The 14,790-nt window shown below is 34.2% G+C and overlaps 1 protein-coding gene across 8 annotated transcripts in view; it reads left to right on the top strand.

The window, feature by feature from the left end:
* The first annotated feature begins 7,326 nt into the window (after window positions 1-7,326).
* The window catches only part of LOC127799414 (auxin response factor 8-like), a 38,613-nt gene continuing 31,149 nt past the window's right edge, over window positions 7,327-14,790 (top strand). Inside the window, exons 1-9 of one of the 8 annotated variants that reach the window (XM_052333431.1) lie at window positions 7,327-7,870; window positions 8,018-8,130; window positions 8,251-8,349; window positions 8,451-8,507; window positions 8,611-8,766; window positions 8,851-8,935; window positions 12,760-12,850; window positions 12,964-13,128; window positions 13,247-13,369. In XM_052333431.1, coding sequence (XP_052189391.1) covers window positions 7,822-7,870; window positions 8,018-8,130; window positions 8,251-8,349; window positions 8,451-8,507; window positions 8,611-8,766; window positions 8,851-8,935; window positions 12,760-12,850; window positions 12,964-13,128; window positions 13,247-13,369 — 938 coding nt within the window. In that variant the 5' untranslated portion in view covers window positions 7,327-7,821. Of the gene's footprint in view, window positions 7,871-8,017; window positions 8,131-8,246; window positions 8,350-8,450; window positions 8,508-8,610; window positions 8,767-8,850; window positions 8,936-12,759; window positions 12,851-12,963; window positions 13,129-13,246; window positions 13,370-14,790 lie in introns of all 8 variants that reach the window. The other 7 variants (XM_052333434.1, XM_052333433.1, XM_052333430.1 and 4 more) reach the window with 7 other exon arrangements.

The raw sequence follows: 14,790 nt of genomic DNA, 5'->3' as shown, positions 1-14,790 counted from the left end.
ATTAAAAGTTTAATGACATAAAGAATTGATTTGTTATAAGGCAAATTTTAAGGACAAGTAATGTTATTTACCCAACTAAATGTTGTCACATGGAAGCAAGTCTTAAAGCTTTTTAAACGATCAATAAGTTCTTGTTTGGTCGTGTTTTACCACAAGCTCACCTTCTCTTTTTATGCTATATAAAAATTCAATAGTCACAGAACATAAAATAGGTAAATTAAGTTAAAGAAATTCAAAATTTAACAACAAAAGCCCTGTCTTTCGGACTAATTGCCCAATGCTATACTTAAGGATAGGGGTGAGTAGAATATTAGTTAAATTGAAATAATTAAACTGAACTTGTTAAAATTAGTGGTTCGGTTTGATTTAATTTGTAAACTGGTTTGGTTTGGTTTTAAATTTGAATTTTTTAGTTATTTTGGTTTGGTTTAGTCGAAATAATCGAACTCATTGAAATGTTATTTTTACTCGAGAAAATTTTTTTAATCAAGTAATATTATTGTTATTCAAATAACAAAATTTTTTATTTGAGTAATATTTGTAAATTGAAATTTATTTATAAAGGTTAATTGAGTAATTTTTATTTTTGTTTTAGAGTAATATTTTTTTTAATTTGGTATATATTTTTGAACTGAAATTTGTTTATAAAGATTAATTGAGTAAAAATTATTCTTATTTGAGTAATATTTTTATTTTTTGGTTGGTTTTATTATTTTTTTAATTTTTGGTTTGTTAGGGTTTTATATTTGTTTGGTTAATTCGATTTATTTTTTTTTATATATATTATTTTAATTTTAACATTTCAATTGATTCGATAATCAAATCGATTGAATCTTTACGATGTAGTTTTGTGAAATTGGCCTCCTAGTGCTATGGGCTATTTACAGAGGCATGGTCCGCCAGAAACTTTGTCAATAAATTCACTAGTATCAAACTAACTCACTCCAAACGATTGCCTGCTTATTTATGGAAAGGGTCACATTGCCCGGTATGGCCCTAAAGGACTCCTATAAAAAAATAATTGAGTTATTATATTATATATGGATAGAGGGGGTAGTGTTACTATTGCTTTAAGGATAATGGTTATGGTTCAAATGCATGTACCTTACTTTAGAAAGAGTATATTCTTTTCAGTATTAATATAATTTTATTAGTTGATAAAACATTTCAAATTATGATATATTTATTAGTAACTAATAAGAGTTTTTAAAATTTAAAAATTATGTGTAGTAAGCGCTTACAATGGTAGCTAATATTTTTATGCAAAAATAATACAATTCATTAATAATAATATGTGTGAATTTTACCCTAGCTCCTATTTTTGACATTTTTAATAAGAATAATGCAAAAACAAATTATAAGAACTCAAAAATATTAAAAGTGAATTATAAAGAGAATTTGTAAAATAACTTAGACTACAAAAGAAGTCTAAATAAGATTTATCATGATGGTATATGTAAATTTTTTAATAAATGTTAGAAATTGAAGAGTTTGTGACTTCTCTGTAAACCCAAGCTCGTTTAGTGTCCTAGAATCAAGTAGAAGATAAGGATTATTTATGGTTACTTGTCTTGGAAGTGAAATTTAGTGTTTAATTTTGATGGTTTATTGTGTAAGGTTTATGCCTATGTACGAAGGTATATTCTCAATTTATGATAATAAGAAAAGTATTTTCTTCTTCTAATATTTGGTATTAGAGCCCAAGGCAAGCTCCTAATAAGGTCGTGTCGCTTAGGCTCTTTCAAGTATTTGAGAACAATTGCTATTGGGAATAAAACTAGGAGGATCCAACCTCAACTCCCAAAGTTTGACGAGAATAATTTCAAGCATTGGAAGATTCAAATGGAGGTGCTATTTGCATACCATGAGCTCATGGAGATCATTGAAACAGATTTGAGGAGTTAGAGACACCAACGACTTTGATCGGGAATAGCATAAGACTTTGAAAGAAAATAAAAAGAAATATTGTAAAGTCCTATTTTACATATTTCAAGCTATAGATTCCTCCATCTTCAAGAAAGTGGCAACTATGAAAATTGCAAAAGAAAGCTTGGGACTCGAGACACTCTGGCTTTTTATATGTTCATAAGTAGTGGCTCAAGGAGAAATCAAAGATGATGGAGAAAGCTATATAAAGCAAATTGGTGTTAGAAGACAAGAAGAAAGGTCTTTCTAATTTCCATTAGAGAAGTGGTTATTTCAAGTCTCAAGGGTGTCAGTCCAAGGCCACTTTCCATGTTGAGAGGCCGCATCTTTCCTTGGTGATCTTAGTCAATTTGTTGATGATGCATGTGCCTTATTTAGAGGGTTTTCGATCATCCTTTATGGGTAAGTTCTCTCTTAACTTTGTGTTTTTGACCCTCCGTCTTTATGACTGATCTACCTTTTGTGGTAACTTGCTTTGTGTGGCTTTGATCGTTTGGAGGAGAAAGGGCTTCGTTTGTATTCGGCCGAGAGGTGTTAGGGTTTTCTAGATTTATGGTTTGGAGGCTTCTTTGTAGCTTTGTGGTCCCTATTCGTTAGCGTTACCAAAGTGGTGAACGAATCTTTCAAATCTAAGTCTTGAACATTTTAACAGGGAGTTTTATATTATGTTCTTCGTGTTCTTTACTTTCGGTTAAATCTGGTTCGATTTTGGTTTACACTAACTTATTTTGTTTTGTAGTTTTTTTTCGCAACAACTTCTTTAAGTAGAGCGATATCAAGCATCAATTGATAGCAAGATACAAACCTCGGCAAAATTGATTTATAGAAATGAAGAATTGTAATATTGTTGATATGGTTTGTTGCATGCTGTGTGCAAAACATGTGCGAAAGTAATTTTGGGTTGAAGCAGTTGCGTGTGCGATGTATTTGCTAAATAAATGTTTGACAAAAAGTCTTAAGTTCAAGACTTCTTTTGAGGTATGGAGTGGTCGAACTTCAATTGCACATCTTTGTGTGTTTTGGCTATATTACTTAGGCCCATATAACTAACAAGCTCCTCAAGAAGCTTAATTATAAAAGTGAGAAATGTATTTTTATTGGTTACAATAATATGACTACGAGTTATAAGTTATATAATCTTGTGACAAAAAAGTGATTATTACCCAAGATGTCACCTTTAATGAGGAAGATGAGTGGAGTTAGAGCATGGAGGAGGAGAACTAGTATTACTTCTTCCTAGAAGAAAAAAAGCTTGCTCCTAAATCACTAGAAGCTTCTGATATGCAGACAACCACTACAGTAATATTACCTTAGCTTATATAAGACGCTGAAATGTAGTCTGTAACTACAACAACTTCCTTATGTCCACACCAAGAACGAGTCTTACCAACTCATTTACAAGATTATGTGTTGTCCCAAGACAATGATACAACGACGAGGAGATTATTAACTTTACTTCCTTTGCCGACTATGATCTGAAAAAATTTCTAGAGGCTTCATGAGAATAAGGATGGATTTGTGCCATGGATGATGAGATATGGGCAATTGAGAAAAATGATTAATGGGACCTAACTCTTCTTATGGAAGGAAAATAGTTTATCGGCATGAAATGTCTATAAGAGCAAGTACAAGCTTAATAGGGAAATTGACAAACTCAAAACTAAGTTGGTAGTCAAAGGTTACAAACAAAAACTTAGGGTTGATTATTTTGAAGTATTTGCTTCAATTGCTCGATCAGACACTATTTATTTGATTCTTTCCTTAGTAGCTCAAAGACATTGGAAAATGCACCAAATGAATGTTAAGTCCACATTTCTAAATGGTGTACTTGTAGAGGAGATGTATGTGCATCAGCCTATTGGGTATGTTATGAATGAGCAAGATAGGTTGATCTACAAATTGAAGAGAGCTCTCTACAACTTAAGCAAATACTTAGAGCGTGGTACACCTGAATTGATTCGTATTTTCTAAGCCATGGCTTACTCGATATCCTTATGAATATACTTTGTATGTGAAGGCCGATTCGAAATATGAGATGCTTATTGTGTGCCTATATGCTAATGATCTCATTTTTATTGGAGAGAGTCAAGAAATAATTGATAACTTCAGGGAGGCCATGAAACAGGAATTTGAATGGCATATATGGGTCTCGTGTCTTACTTTCTTAGCATTGAAATGATACAATTTGATAAGAGAATCTTTGTTTCCCAACATGTTAAGGATCTTCTTCAAGATGGCTTTATGTAATCTGATTCGCATTCTAATGAAAGAAAGGTCAAAGTTGGTGAAGGACAAAAGTGGTGTAGGTGTTAATCCCATATTTTACAAATGTTAGGTAGTCTACGTTATTTGACTTTTATTGGGCCAAACAATGTATATAGTGTCAAGAATGTCAATAGATCTAGATATTCCCTTCAACGTTCACACTTACAAACTAGTCAAAGAATTTTGAGATATGTCAAGCATATCATTGAACATGGTTTTTTCTATGCTTCCTTTAATAACTTTTAGGTAGTGGGTCATGTTGATAATAATTGGGAAAGCAATATTGGAGAAAGAAAAAGTACTTCTTGTTATGTTTTTTCTTTAAGATCTATAATTTTTTTCTTGGTTCTCAAAGAAGCAATAGGTGGTTGCTTTATCTACGGCACAAGTAGAATACATACCAACAGCATATTGTGTAACGCAAATCTCAATCAGTGTGATTACGTCAAATGCTTGCTATGTTATATCACAAGCAGGAGCATCCCATCGTGATTAAGTGTGACAACAACTTGGCAATTACACTAACCAAGAACCTAATTTTTCGTGAGACACTAACATTAAATTTCATTACATTAGAGATTTAGTAAAGATTGAGGAAACTATGCTCGAGTTTTGCAAGTTGCAAACATGTTTACAGAACCATTGAGGGTTAACACTTTCTTTAAATTCGAGAAAATAATTGACATGGTTAATCTTAACAAGCTTGGTTTAAAAGAAGGTCGTTGAAAATTGAGAAGTCTATGACTTCTCGATAAACCCAAGTTTATTTATAGTCTTGAAATCAGTACAGCAGTAGATAATGATTATTTAAGTGTACTTATCTTGAAAGTGATATTTAGTATTTAATTTTATAATTTATCGTGTAAGATTTATGCTTATAAATAGAGATTCAATCTCAACTTATAATAGTAGGAAAAATATTTCCTTTTTCAATAATAAATAATTTTTTTCATAATTTTTTAAAATGGGCAATTTGTAGAAAAAGAAAGCCCTGACTTTTGTATTTATTTCAATTTTAAATCAAATTTTCATTTTTAAATATTAGCAATTAATTTTAATTTTATTTAAAAAATTAGACTATCGATTTTCGTTCATCAATAAAAATAACAAAATACTAGAGTAGCCTATTGAGGTGGTTGACTTGTGGGTTGTTGCCATCTCATTAATTGGTTATTGGAAATAAAATGGTTCTAAATCCAATCTCTTAATCACATCAACCTATTGCATAAACTCTCATTATCATCAACTAATTGTGACAAAAAATATTGAGTCCTAAACCACCTTAGTATTTAACATTTTAAGTTATTTCATGAAGGGCTAATGCTGATAATTTATTTTTAGCATATTTTATTTTTAGATAAATCACATTTGTTATAATTTATTTAAAAATTTTAAACAATATAGTTAGTTGATTAAATATAATATGTTATTGCCATAGGAGCATAATTACATGGGGATATTCAATATCGATTCTTATAGCACTATTCGGGGAGTGCAAGCCACTTTGTTGAACCTTAAGCACAATAATCGGACTATTTTGTGGGGCGATAACTTATTTGTCGCTTAATTTATGTTTAGGTCTGATGTTAATTCATAATTTAAATTTCAGTGCGTATCTTGTAAAAAAGATATTCTAGTCCTTATGGCGAGATGGATTTTAAAACATGATATATTTATTAATTAATGAGTAAAATTAAAATAATACTAATCATTATCCTTGAGAAAATAGGTAGAAGATGATAAATGCAATTTTGTTTTCGAGCCAAAATACATTTATTTTTATTATTCAAATTTGATTAATTAATTAAATGTTTCAAAATATAATATATTTATCATTAATTAATTTAATTATTTAAATATAAAAATAAGATATAATAAATATACTTTATCCAAAAACAAGATATACTTGTGCCCCCTTAAAAGAGCAGTAGCAATCATTATTTCATCTTCACCACCTTACATTTTATAAAAATATATAAAATATTAATAAAAATATCATTTAAATACTTAAATCCAACACTTATATGATATTATATGTTAATATTTTATAGTACTCATTATATCAATATTAATATAAAGTATTAAAATTAATATTAAAAAAATAATAATGATATTCATTTCCAGTAAAAAAATAAATAGTTTGTGATGTGACACCTTATATAGAAGTATTTACCTGAAGAAGATAAAAGAACATCCAACAGATTTTATTTTTAATATTTTTTAAATAGATGTGTATGTCAATTTAACACTTTCACATAGACTAACATATTATTATTGTTTATCTCTACTAAAGATGAATAATATTACTCTTAAAAAAATTAATACATGATATAATTTTATTTATATAAACTTAAATGTATAAATCTCTCAAGATAGTGCAAATAGTCCATCGTAAAAGTTCGGAAGCTTGGGATACCATGAAGTCTTGGGTTCTATTTTTTTTTTATAATCCAGGTATTCGGACTCGCTTGCCTAGTCTTAAGAAGATTAGCTTTCTCCCTAATTCAGATTTCAGGTAAATCAGATGTGGTCGCAAATTTATACACTCATAAGTGAATCAATTTCTATCAAAATTGAGCATTTTTGTCTCTACTAAAAGTTGATCCTCTACAACTTTAAAAAAATTTGAGAGTTTTATTACTTGCCTCATGCCCTTAGATTTTTGGATCCTATTTTACCCTTATGCGAAAATATACAATTAATTCTATTTATTTGAGGAGATAGACTCCAGAGTTTTGACTCGTAAAAAATTTATGCTCGAGGTATAGGAGTAAGCGAATTGTAAATTTAAAAAAATAAAGGAAGTTTGGATCGAATGCTAACTGTGATCAAGAGATTTTTTAAGTTTTTCACGTAAATAATATTAAAAAAATAATTATATGGTAAATTAATATTTAATATAGATAGATTAATTTAGAGTGGATATCTGGGTGTATATTTAATTTATAAAATAAATGTCCGTACTCTGACAACGACCACTGAATGGATGGAGGCACATGCCTGCCTGTCACATCATTCCAAAACGGACGGCTGCGATTCGCTCTGTACGGATCCCCAAACGGCTCAGATTGTATTTGGAATTGGAATTGGAATTTCCCCCAAAACCTTCTCTGCTTCTTCTTCTTTCCTCTCTCTCTCTCTCTCTCTCTCTCTCTATCACAATTCGTCCTTTCTCTCTCTCTACTGTTACCAGACTGAGCTTGGTCGGGGCAATTATAAAAGGGACAGAAAAGCCCTATTTCCCATTCTCTTCTTTTACCTGCGCTTCCACCCACAAGGAGAAAGCTCATTCATGGCGGTGTTGGGGCACGCTTGGCGCGCCAAGCTCGGCTGACGCTGTTTTCCATATTTGGGAAGAAGGCTGACTTGCTGCTCCGCGAGACATAGGGTTGAATTTGGGGCTTTCAAAGTAGTCCCGTAATTTGGGAATTCCGTGCGGGGCTTGGTTTTGGGGGTTTCTTGGAAGGAAAGAAATGGTGAGGTTGGGGGAGCCTTGGTTGAGGAAGCAAAAGAGTTGGTCTGGAACGCCAATTTAGGGCTCGACATTATGGAAGCTGTAGAAGAGGGTTGCCTGAGCTGAAGTTTATTATAGTTTGAAACAGCGTTGTATGTTCGAAATTTAGACAAGATATGAAGCTTTCGACATCGGGGCTGGGTCAGGGACAGCATACTCATGAAGGTGTCTCCCTTTGTCTTCTGTTCTCAATTCTTTTTGTTTTACTTTTTTGGCTTGATTTTGTATTTTCTTTGAACGTATTAGTTTTTCATTGGATTTAACAAACCTTTTGTGGTCTTTTGTTGTTTTGTTTTTATTGGTTTTTGAAAGGGGAGAAGAAATGTTTGAATTCTGAGCTATGGCATGCTTGCGCTGGGCCTCTGGTGTCCCTGCCAACGGTTAGGAGTCGCGTGGTTTACTTCCCTCAGGGTCATAGTGAGCAGGTTCTTTTCTGATAGTACTGTTGTTTTCAGAACACCTATTTATTCAGCTCAAGACCATATTGTAATATTTTAGCAATGAAAAAAGTGAATGGTAATGACTTCAAACGTAATTGAAGCCAGGTTGCAGCCACAACTAACAAAGAAGTTGATGCCCACATACCCAATTATCCAAACTTGCCGCCCCAGTTGATCTGCCAACTGCACAATGTTACAATGCACGTGGGTTCCTTTCTCTGTGCTTCTTATTTTTACTTATGTACATATTACCTAATTGTTGTGTATGACACTTAAGAAAGAATTGTTTATTTCTGGAATTTCAGGCAGATGTTGAAACGGACGAAGTGTATGCTCAAATGACCTTGCAGCCCTTGACACCGGTAGTCTTTAAGCTATCCTTGAAGCTGGTTCAACTAATCATACTACTCTTTGACCATTTTATCGGCAATTGACCACCAGAAGTAATGTTTTTTGGTTATGCAGCAAGAGCAAAAGGATACATATGTTCCTGTGGAACTGGGAGTTCCAAGCAGGCAGCCTACCAATTATTTCTGCAAGACCTTAACAGCAAGTGATACTAGTACTCATGGAGGGTTCTCTGTTCCTCGGCGTGCTGCAGAAAAAGTTTTTCCTCCACTGGTAATCCCCCGGGTGTCTTTTCTTTCTGAATGTAATCCTGAGATTTATGCATAAAACTTTTTTTTTTTTGGTCGGGTTCGTCAGGATTTTTCTCAACAACCACCTTGCCAGGAGCTCATTGCAAGGGATCTCCATGACGTTGAGTGGAAGTTTAGGCACATTTTCCGAGGTAGCTGTTAATTGATTTGACGTTTTTGTCTTGCATAGTCGGAAGTAAATTTTCCTTTCTAATTTTCCAGAACATTCTGATCAGCAGTGTAGCAACATTCTGGTCGGTAGAATGTCATATAGAGCAAAATACAGGAAAAACTTGGAGCGAGTGTTATGCTGTCATGAATGTCTGTACTACTGCTACAACCCAAAAGTGTGGGGGTTTTTGACCAACACTATCGCCTAAGTGGACTGTGGGGCCCCACTAAGGTGTAGTAAGCCTTGTATCATACAATCTGACGATCAATACCATCTCTATATGCAATAAGAACCAAATGGACATCTCATCTGAATAGAATCAAACTAAATAATATGAAGTATATTCAGAATAAATATCATCTTGCCTGAACATCAGTGTCATAACATTGGAGTGGTATATATGAATTAGAATATGTCAACACAATGAATGAATCAATAACTACAAAATATCAAATAGTCAGTGTATCTCCTAACGTCAATATGCTATCCTAGTAAGTGCAGTCAATGCTATATAACTAGGAGCATGTCTAAGGTATCACCGTGTCTTAGATGCTGATACTATCATACCAGCTTAAATTTACGGATCTGAAAAACGTTAAATGAATGGCATAAATCTCAATTGACTTAGTAACAGATAAAAAGATTATGATGTTGGAAAATTAGGGTACTTGCAACAAATGTTTATGCTCATGTCATGACAATATAAATAGTAATGGGTAAAACATGAAACAAAACTCAACATACCTGAGAGTTGCACTGCAGTGGCTTGATTTTGGGCCACAATGGTCACCCTCGTGAGAAGGTCCAAAGAATATAAATGTGAAAAATCAAAAGAGCACTGGAATTTGAGGTGTTTATGAGAGAGAGAAAGACATGTTGCACCCCTTCTTGTGGGTAGTATGATCAGCTGTGAACCACAAGCCAAAACTTAAGGAGCATGAAGCTTATCTTCCTTTCAATCACCTCAATGATTAAAAACCAACAGTGAGATATACAACTAGAATAACCAAAGTACAAGGTCTCATTGTTATATGTCCAACAAAAATAAATAGGATGTATTTCAGACAATCTCCCCCCCCCCCCCTTTTTTTCCCTTCAAGTTTGGTTCTATGCATCTTGTTGATTACTTGAAAAATGTTAGGTGGAGTGAGGACTGATGAGCTCATAGCTCAGTGAAGGCCATTTGCATATAATTGATCATTTAAAAAAATACATTTCATATGTATACAATAAAATGTTCTCACAAAATATTCCCAATGCAGCAATTTAAATCATGTACATGGTGTAGCAATGGTAGTGCGGCAATTATCCATTTCGTATATACAACACGATCACTACAAGGAACCATTAATCAAATCAATCAATAAATTTATCACCGATTCTATAATCATCTCAATGGGTGTTTTTGTGTAGCAGATTTATCCATAGTGTACAAGGGGGTGCAAGATCATACCTGGGTCTTATCCCTAGTACTTGGTGAAGTCACTAGGCATGTACTTGAACTTTTCTCCTACGGTTGAGCACAATGACCCATCATATTACAACCACATCCATTCATCATAGAATAAAGGGTAAATTGCACTCAAAACTCCCCATGGTTTGGGCTATTAGCAAGGAGACTTTCTGGGGTTTAAAAATGTGTTTGGAGGTTCTTTTGGTTGTCTTTTTTCTTTTTTTGCTTAAACCTCTCTTCATTAAGTCAACAGCATAAATAGATTGTCTTTGATTGGATCTGAAGTATGAAAAATTAAAGGAAATCATAGGGGTGAAAAATGTTCAAAACTATAAGGAGCCAATGAGGGCTTCCAACCTAACGAATTGGGGGGGGGGGTTGTATAGAAAGGAAAACAGTGGGGACCTTCAAAAAAGATTTTAAACCACAGGGGATCTCATTGTAAATGGCCTAGCCCACCCTGGGTGCTATTACCCTAGAATAAATATCTTTCATGTTTTTCAATGTAGCAATTTTCAATCCATGTTCTCAATTTTGTTTGCAATATTCACCATGTCATGTGTATATCGAATAACCATCAAGAACATATAATGTCATGTCATGATATTTCATGAACATGCATGAGGCTAACTTTTTAAAACATACGTATTAGAGAATAACTGCACTCTCAATTTTTGTACTATATTATACCAACAGTCTATTCCTTAATAACTTCTTAACCTGATTGTTATAATAACTCCACATCAATATAACTCTATTATTGGGGGGGAAAAAATAGCCTGAAGGCATTCTAAGGGTTTTTTTGGAACTTGGGGGGGGGGGGTTCTGTCAATTTTGAAACTTTAGGGGCTGTTTTGTCAAATTTTTATAAACTTTAGGAGCTGTTTTGTAATTGTTAGAAACCTTAGGGGCATTCTTGTAGTTTTCTGAAATTTTGAGGCATTTCTATACTTTTCAAAAACTTGAGGGGACCTTTTTGCTATTTCCAAAACTTTTAAGGTCCTCTTTTGTAATGTATAAAAAGGTGGGAATTAAAGAGCAAGTAATGGAAAAGATAGGGGGTCAAAGAGTAAATAACTTAGAATTCTCTGAAATGTGAGAAGTCCAGTGGGTTCAAGGATAGGCATTTGGGTCAACAGGAGGATTATCAGGCACTATGCACTTTCTAATTAGGCAAACCCCAGTGAAAACTCCAGTGGCTATGATAGTCATTGTTGAAAGCTTCTCACTTCTCAATTCACTGTCAATACCAGAAGGACCAAACAACAATTGAAATAAGGTCAACGACCATCGTAAAGATTGGGAAAGTTGCCTATTGTCTCAACTAAGTTTGGAAATCTAAAAGATTGAAGAAAATGTGAGCCTTACCCCACTTCTTATGGCTGAGGGAAGCTCAACAAACTTCCTTTCCTTCTTTGATCTTTCTTTCCTTCCTTTTCACTACTGCAAGGTAAACCCCCCCCTCCTCTCTCTCAATTTCTTTCTCACCCACTTTGCTTGTTCTGATGATTGGAGAGTCTAGTTGGGATGGTATTTATAGGCACTTGCTCAAAGATTTCCCTCCATTAATTTGTCCTGGCCATCTTCTTCAACATTAGACCTTTGATTGCCTCAAACTAAAAACTTCCATATTCAATTACTTGATTTAACCATCAAACTTCATTAGCTGTCTTTTGATTGTTGGAGATGTGGAGTCTGATTCGATTTATGACGCCTACACAAAGTCGGCATGGGGTCTTGCTGCCTAGTCCACGGGCAGGGGTCAAGGGGATAGCACCCATTGTGGGGGCTCAGGGGTAGAGCCTCTAAAACCTAAACAGGCTCGAATTAGGAGTTATTTTTTTGCCCTAGTCTTTGTATATAAATATGTGGGTATATTTCTTGTAATTGTAACATTCTCAAATAGTGAAAAAACACCTAGTGCTACTGCAGACGTAGGCATTATTTACTGAACCATGTAAATTTGGTCTTCTGTGTGTGTGATTTTGTTCCAAGTTTTATTTATCACTTGGTTGTCTCAACCATATATGTGAGAGATGATGGAAGTGCAAAGAAGGATTGTGCAGGAGAGAAAAGAGTGTTCAGTAAGGGAGCTTATATTCTCCATATCTCTTAACTCTCGAATGGGTTTTCACAAATGATTGGCCATGTTGGGCTGACCCTTTGTTTTTAAAGTTCTAAGGCCTTGAACCCTGGGCCTTTCATTCCACATGGTAGGGGTGTGCAATCAAACCAAGAATGATTCAGTTCAGTTCAGTTTCTCATAAGGTTCGGTCCAGTTTCTTTACACATGTGAAGAATGATTCATAGTGCACCTGACATGTTTTTCATTTCTTGGGCTCATTATGCAGGGCAGCCCAAACGGCATCTTCTTACTACGGGATGGAGCATATTTGTCAGTGCCAAGAGACTTGTAGCTGGGGATTCTGTCCTTTTTATCTGGTATTTCTAATCTGTGACTTTTACTTTGCATTCATCAGATCTCATTTGTTGTGTGAATTTGTTAGTGGCAGTTGCTTTCATTGTCTTACTTCTTTATTACTTTCAATGTATAGGAATGAGAAAAATCAGCTGCTATTGGGAATTCGCCGTGCTAATCGACCGCTTACTGTGATGCCATCATCTGTTTTATCCAGTGACAGCATGCACATTGGACTACTCGCTGCTGCAGCCCATGCTACTGCTACTAATAGCTGTTTCACAATATTTTATCATCCAAGGTTGGAAATCTCTCTCTCTCTCTCTCTCTTCACTGGTGAAGGTCAGCGAACTTTGTTCAAAGCTGTTTTAACTCTTTCTATCTCTGTCCATATCTAATTACACATTTATCTTTTATAGGGCTAGTCCATCTGAATTTGTCATTCCCCTGTCAAAATATATTAAAGCGGTATATCATACCCGTGTTTCTATTGGGATGCGCTTTCGGATGCTTTTTGAAACTGAAGAATCAAGTGTTCGTAGGTATTACAGCGGTTGTTATTCACTAACCTTTTTAATTCATGATTGCTTTGTTAATTTCTTGCATTTATGAAGATTTCAAATTGGTAGTAATTTTCTCTCTCTCTCTCTCTATTTTATGTTTTTTCTATTGGTGAGGTTGTAGCATTGCATCTTAAATTTCACTGCTTTTCCTTGGACTGCACCTCTGGATTTTGTACTTAGATGTGTGCTTGGATGTAAGCCATAAGGGGAAAGTGAAAGTATTTGGGATGTACATTAGAGAATCCATGCATATATTGCTATTAAGTTACAGGTGACATGAATTGCTCCACCTATTGGTGTGACTTTGTCTTTGTTGTGTAATTATGGAATGAGAACCTTTGACCTGGCATTTCATGCTTGTTTGACAAATATTACATTTATGTAGTAAATGGGTAGAGAGATCATAGATGGGGATGGGCAAACAGCAAGCCTGAGGGGGCTGATTTTGTCCAAGTTCATTTTTCACACTTGGGCTTGGCCATGCTTTACTTGTGGTTTTGCCAAATATCATAAATGTATCATAGTGACCTTCGAACGCTATGAACTTATTTGGCACTTTCCATATACATTCTCTTGCTTGAAGGATTTTGTTTATTTACATGTGAACTCCTGTAATCCAGATACATGGGTACGATAACTGGCATTGGCGACCTTGACCTTGTTCGTTGGCCAAATTCTCACTGCGCGATCTGTGAAGGTAACTAACTATACATGCCCTTGAATTATTTTGGTTTGTAACGTTGCATTATTGTTGTTGCAATTACATAAAATAGGTGCCTAAGTATTTGCTTTCTCAAATGTGTTTTTGTATGGGGGACTTAATCAGGCTGTTGTTTCTTAAATTATTTTCTTCGTGCTCTACTAAGAAAAGATTGATGTCAAGCTAAAAAATGTAGTTATTACTCAATTCTTCAGATTGTTTTTGTTTGATTTCCTTCTAATTCTTATGAATAAGTTGGTAAGCTGTAACCAACATTTTTGTTGGTAACTAAGGGCCCAACCTGTTTGGTTGGGCTTTCATTTCAGTTTTTATTTTCAAAATTTTGGAAACAAATGAAAAAAATTACTTCTGATTGCTTGTTATCATTTTTAAAAATTTTGAGAACTTTTCCAAAAAATGTCAACACCAAAAAGGAGTTTTTCCCTAATTTTCATTTCATTTTAATTTTCTTTTCCACTCCACTAATATCTTACCCTCTCCCCATGATCAGTGACAATCATTGCCAGAGTCGTCGGACTTAGGTGACCAACAAACTAGATTTGGAGTTATTGGGTGACTCCCAGTTTGCTTGGGGAGTCCCTAGTGACTCCTAGAGCAAGTTTTGGGATTTGTTAAGAGTCTGGCAACTACCATCGGTGTGGGGAGAAGGAGGAGATAAGAAGAAAGAGAAAAACAAAAA

This window comes from Diospyros lotus, chromosome 4, assembly GCF_014633365.1.
Source record: "Diospyros lotus cultivar Yz01 chromosome 4, ASM1463336v1, whole genome shotgun sequence".
Lineage (NCBI taxonomy): Eukaryota > Viridiplantae > Streptophyta > Magnoliopsida > Ericales > Ebenaceae > Diospyros > Diospyros lotus.
This window is presented reverse-complemented; position numbering and strand designations above follow the sequence as displayed.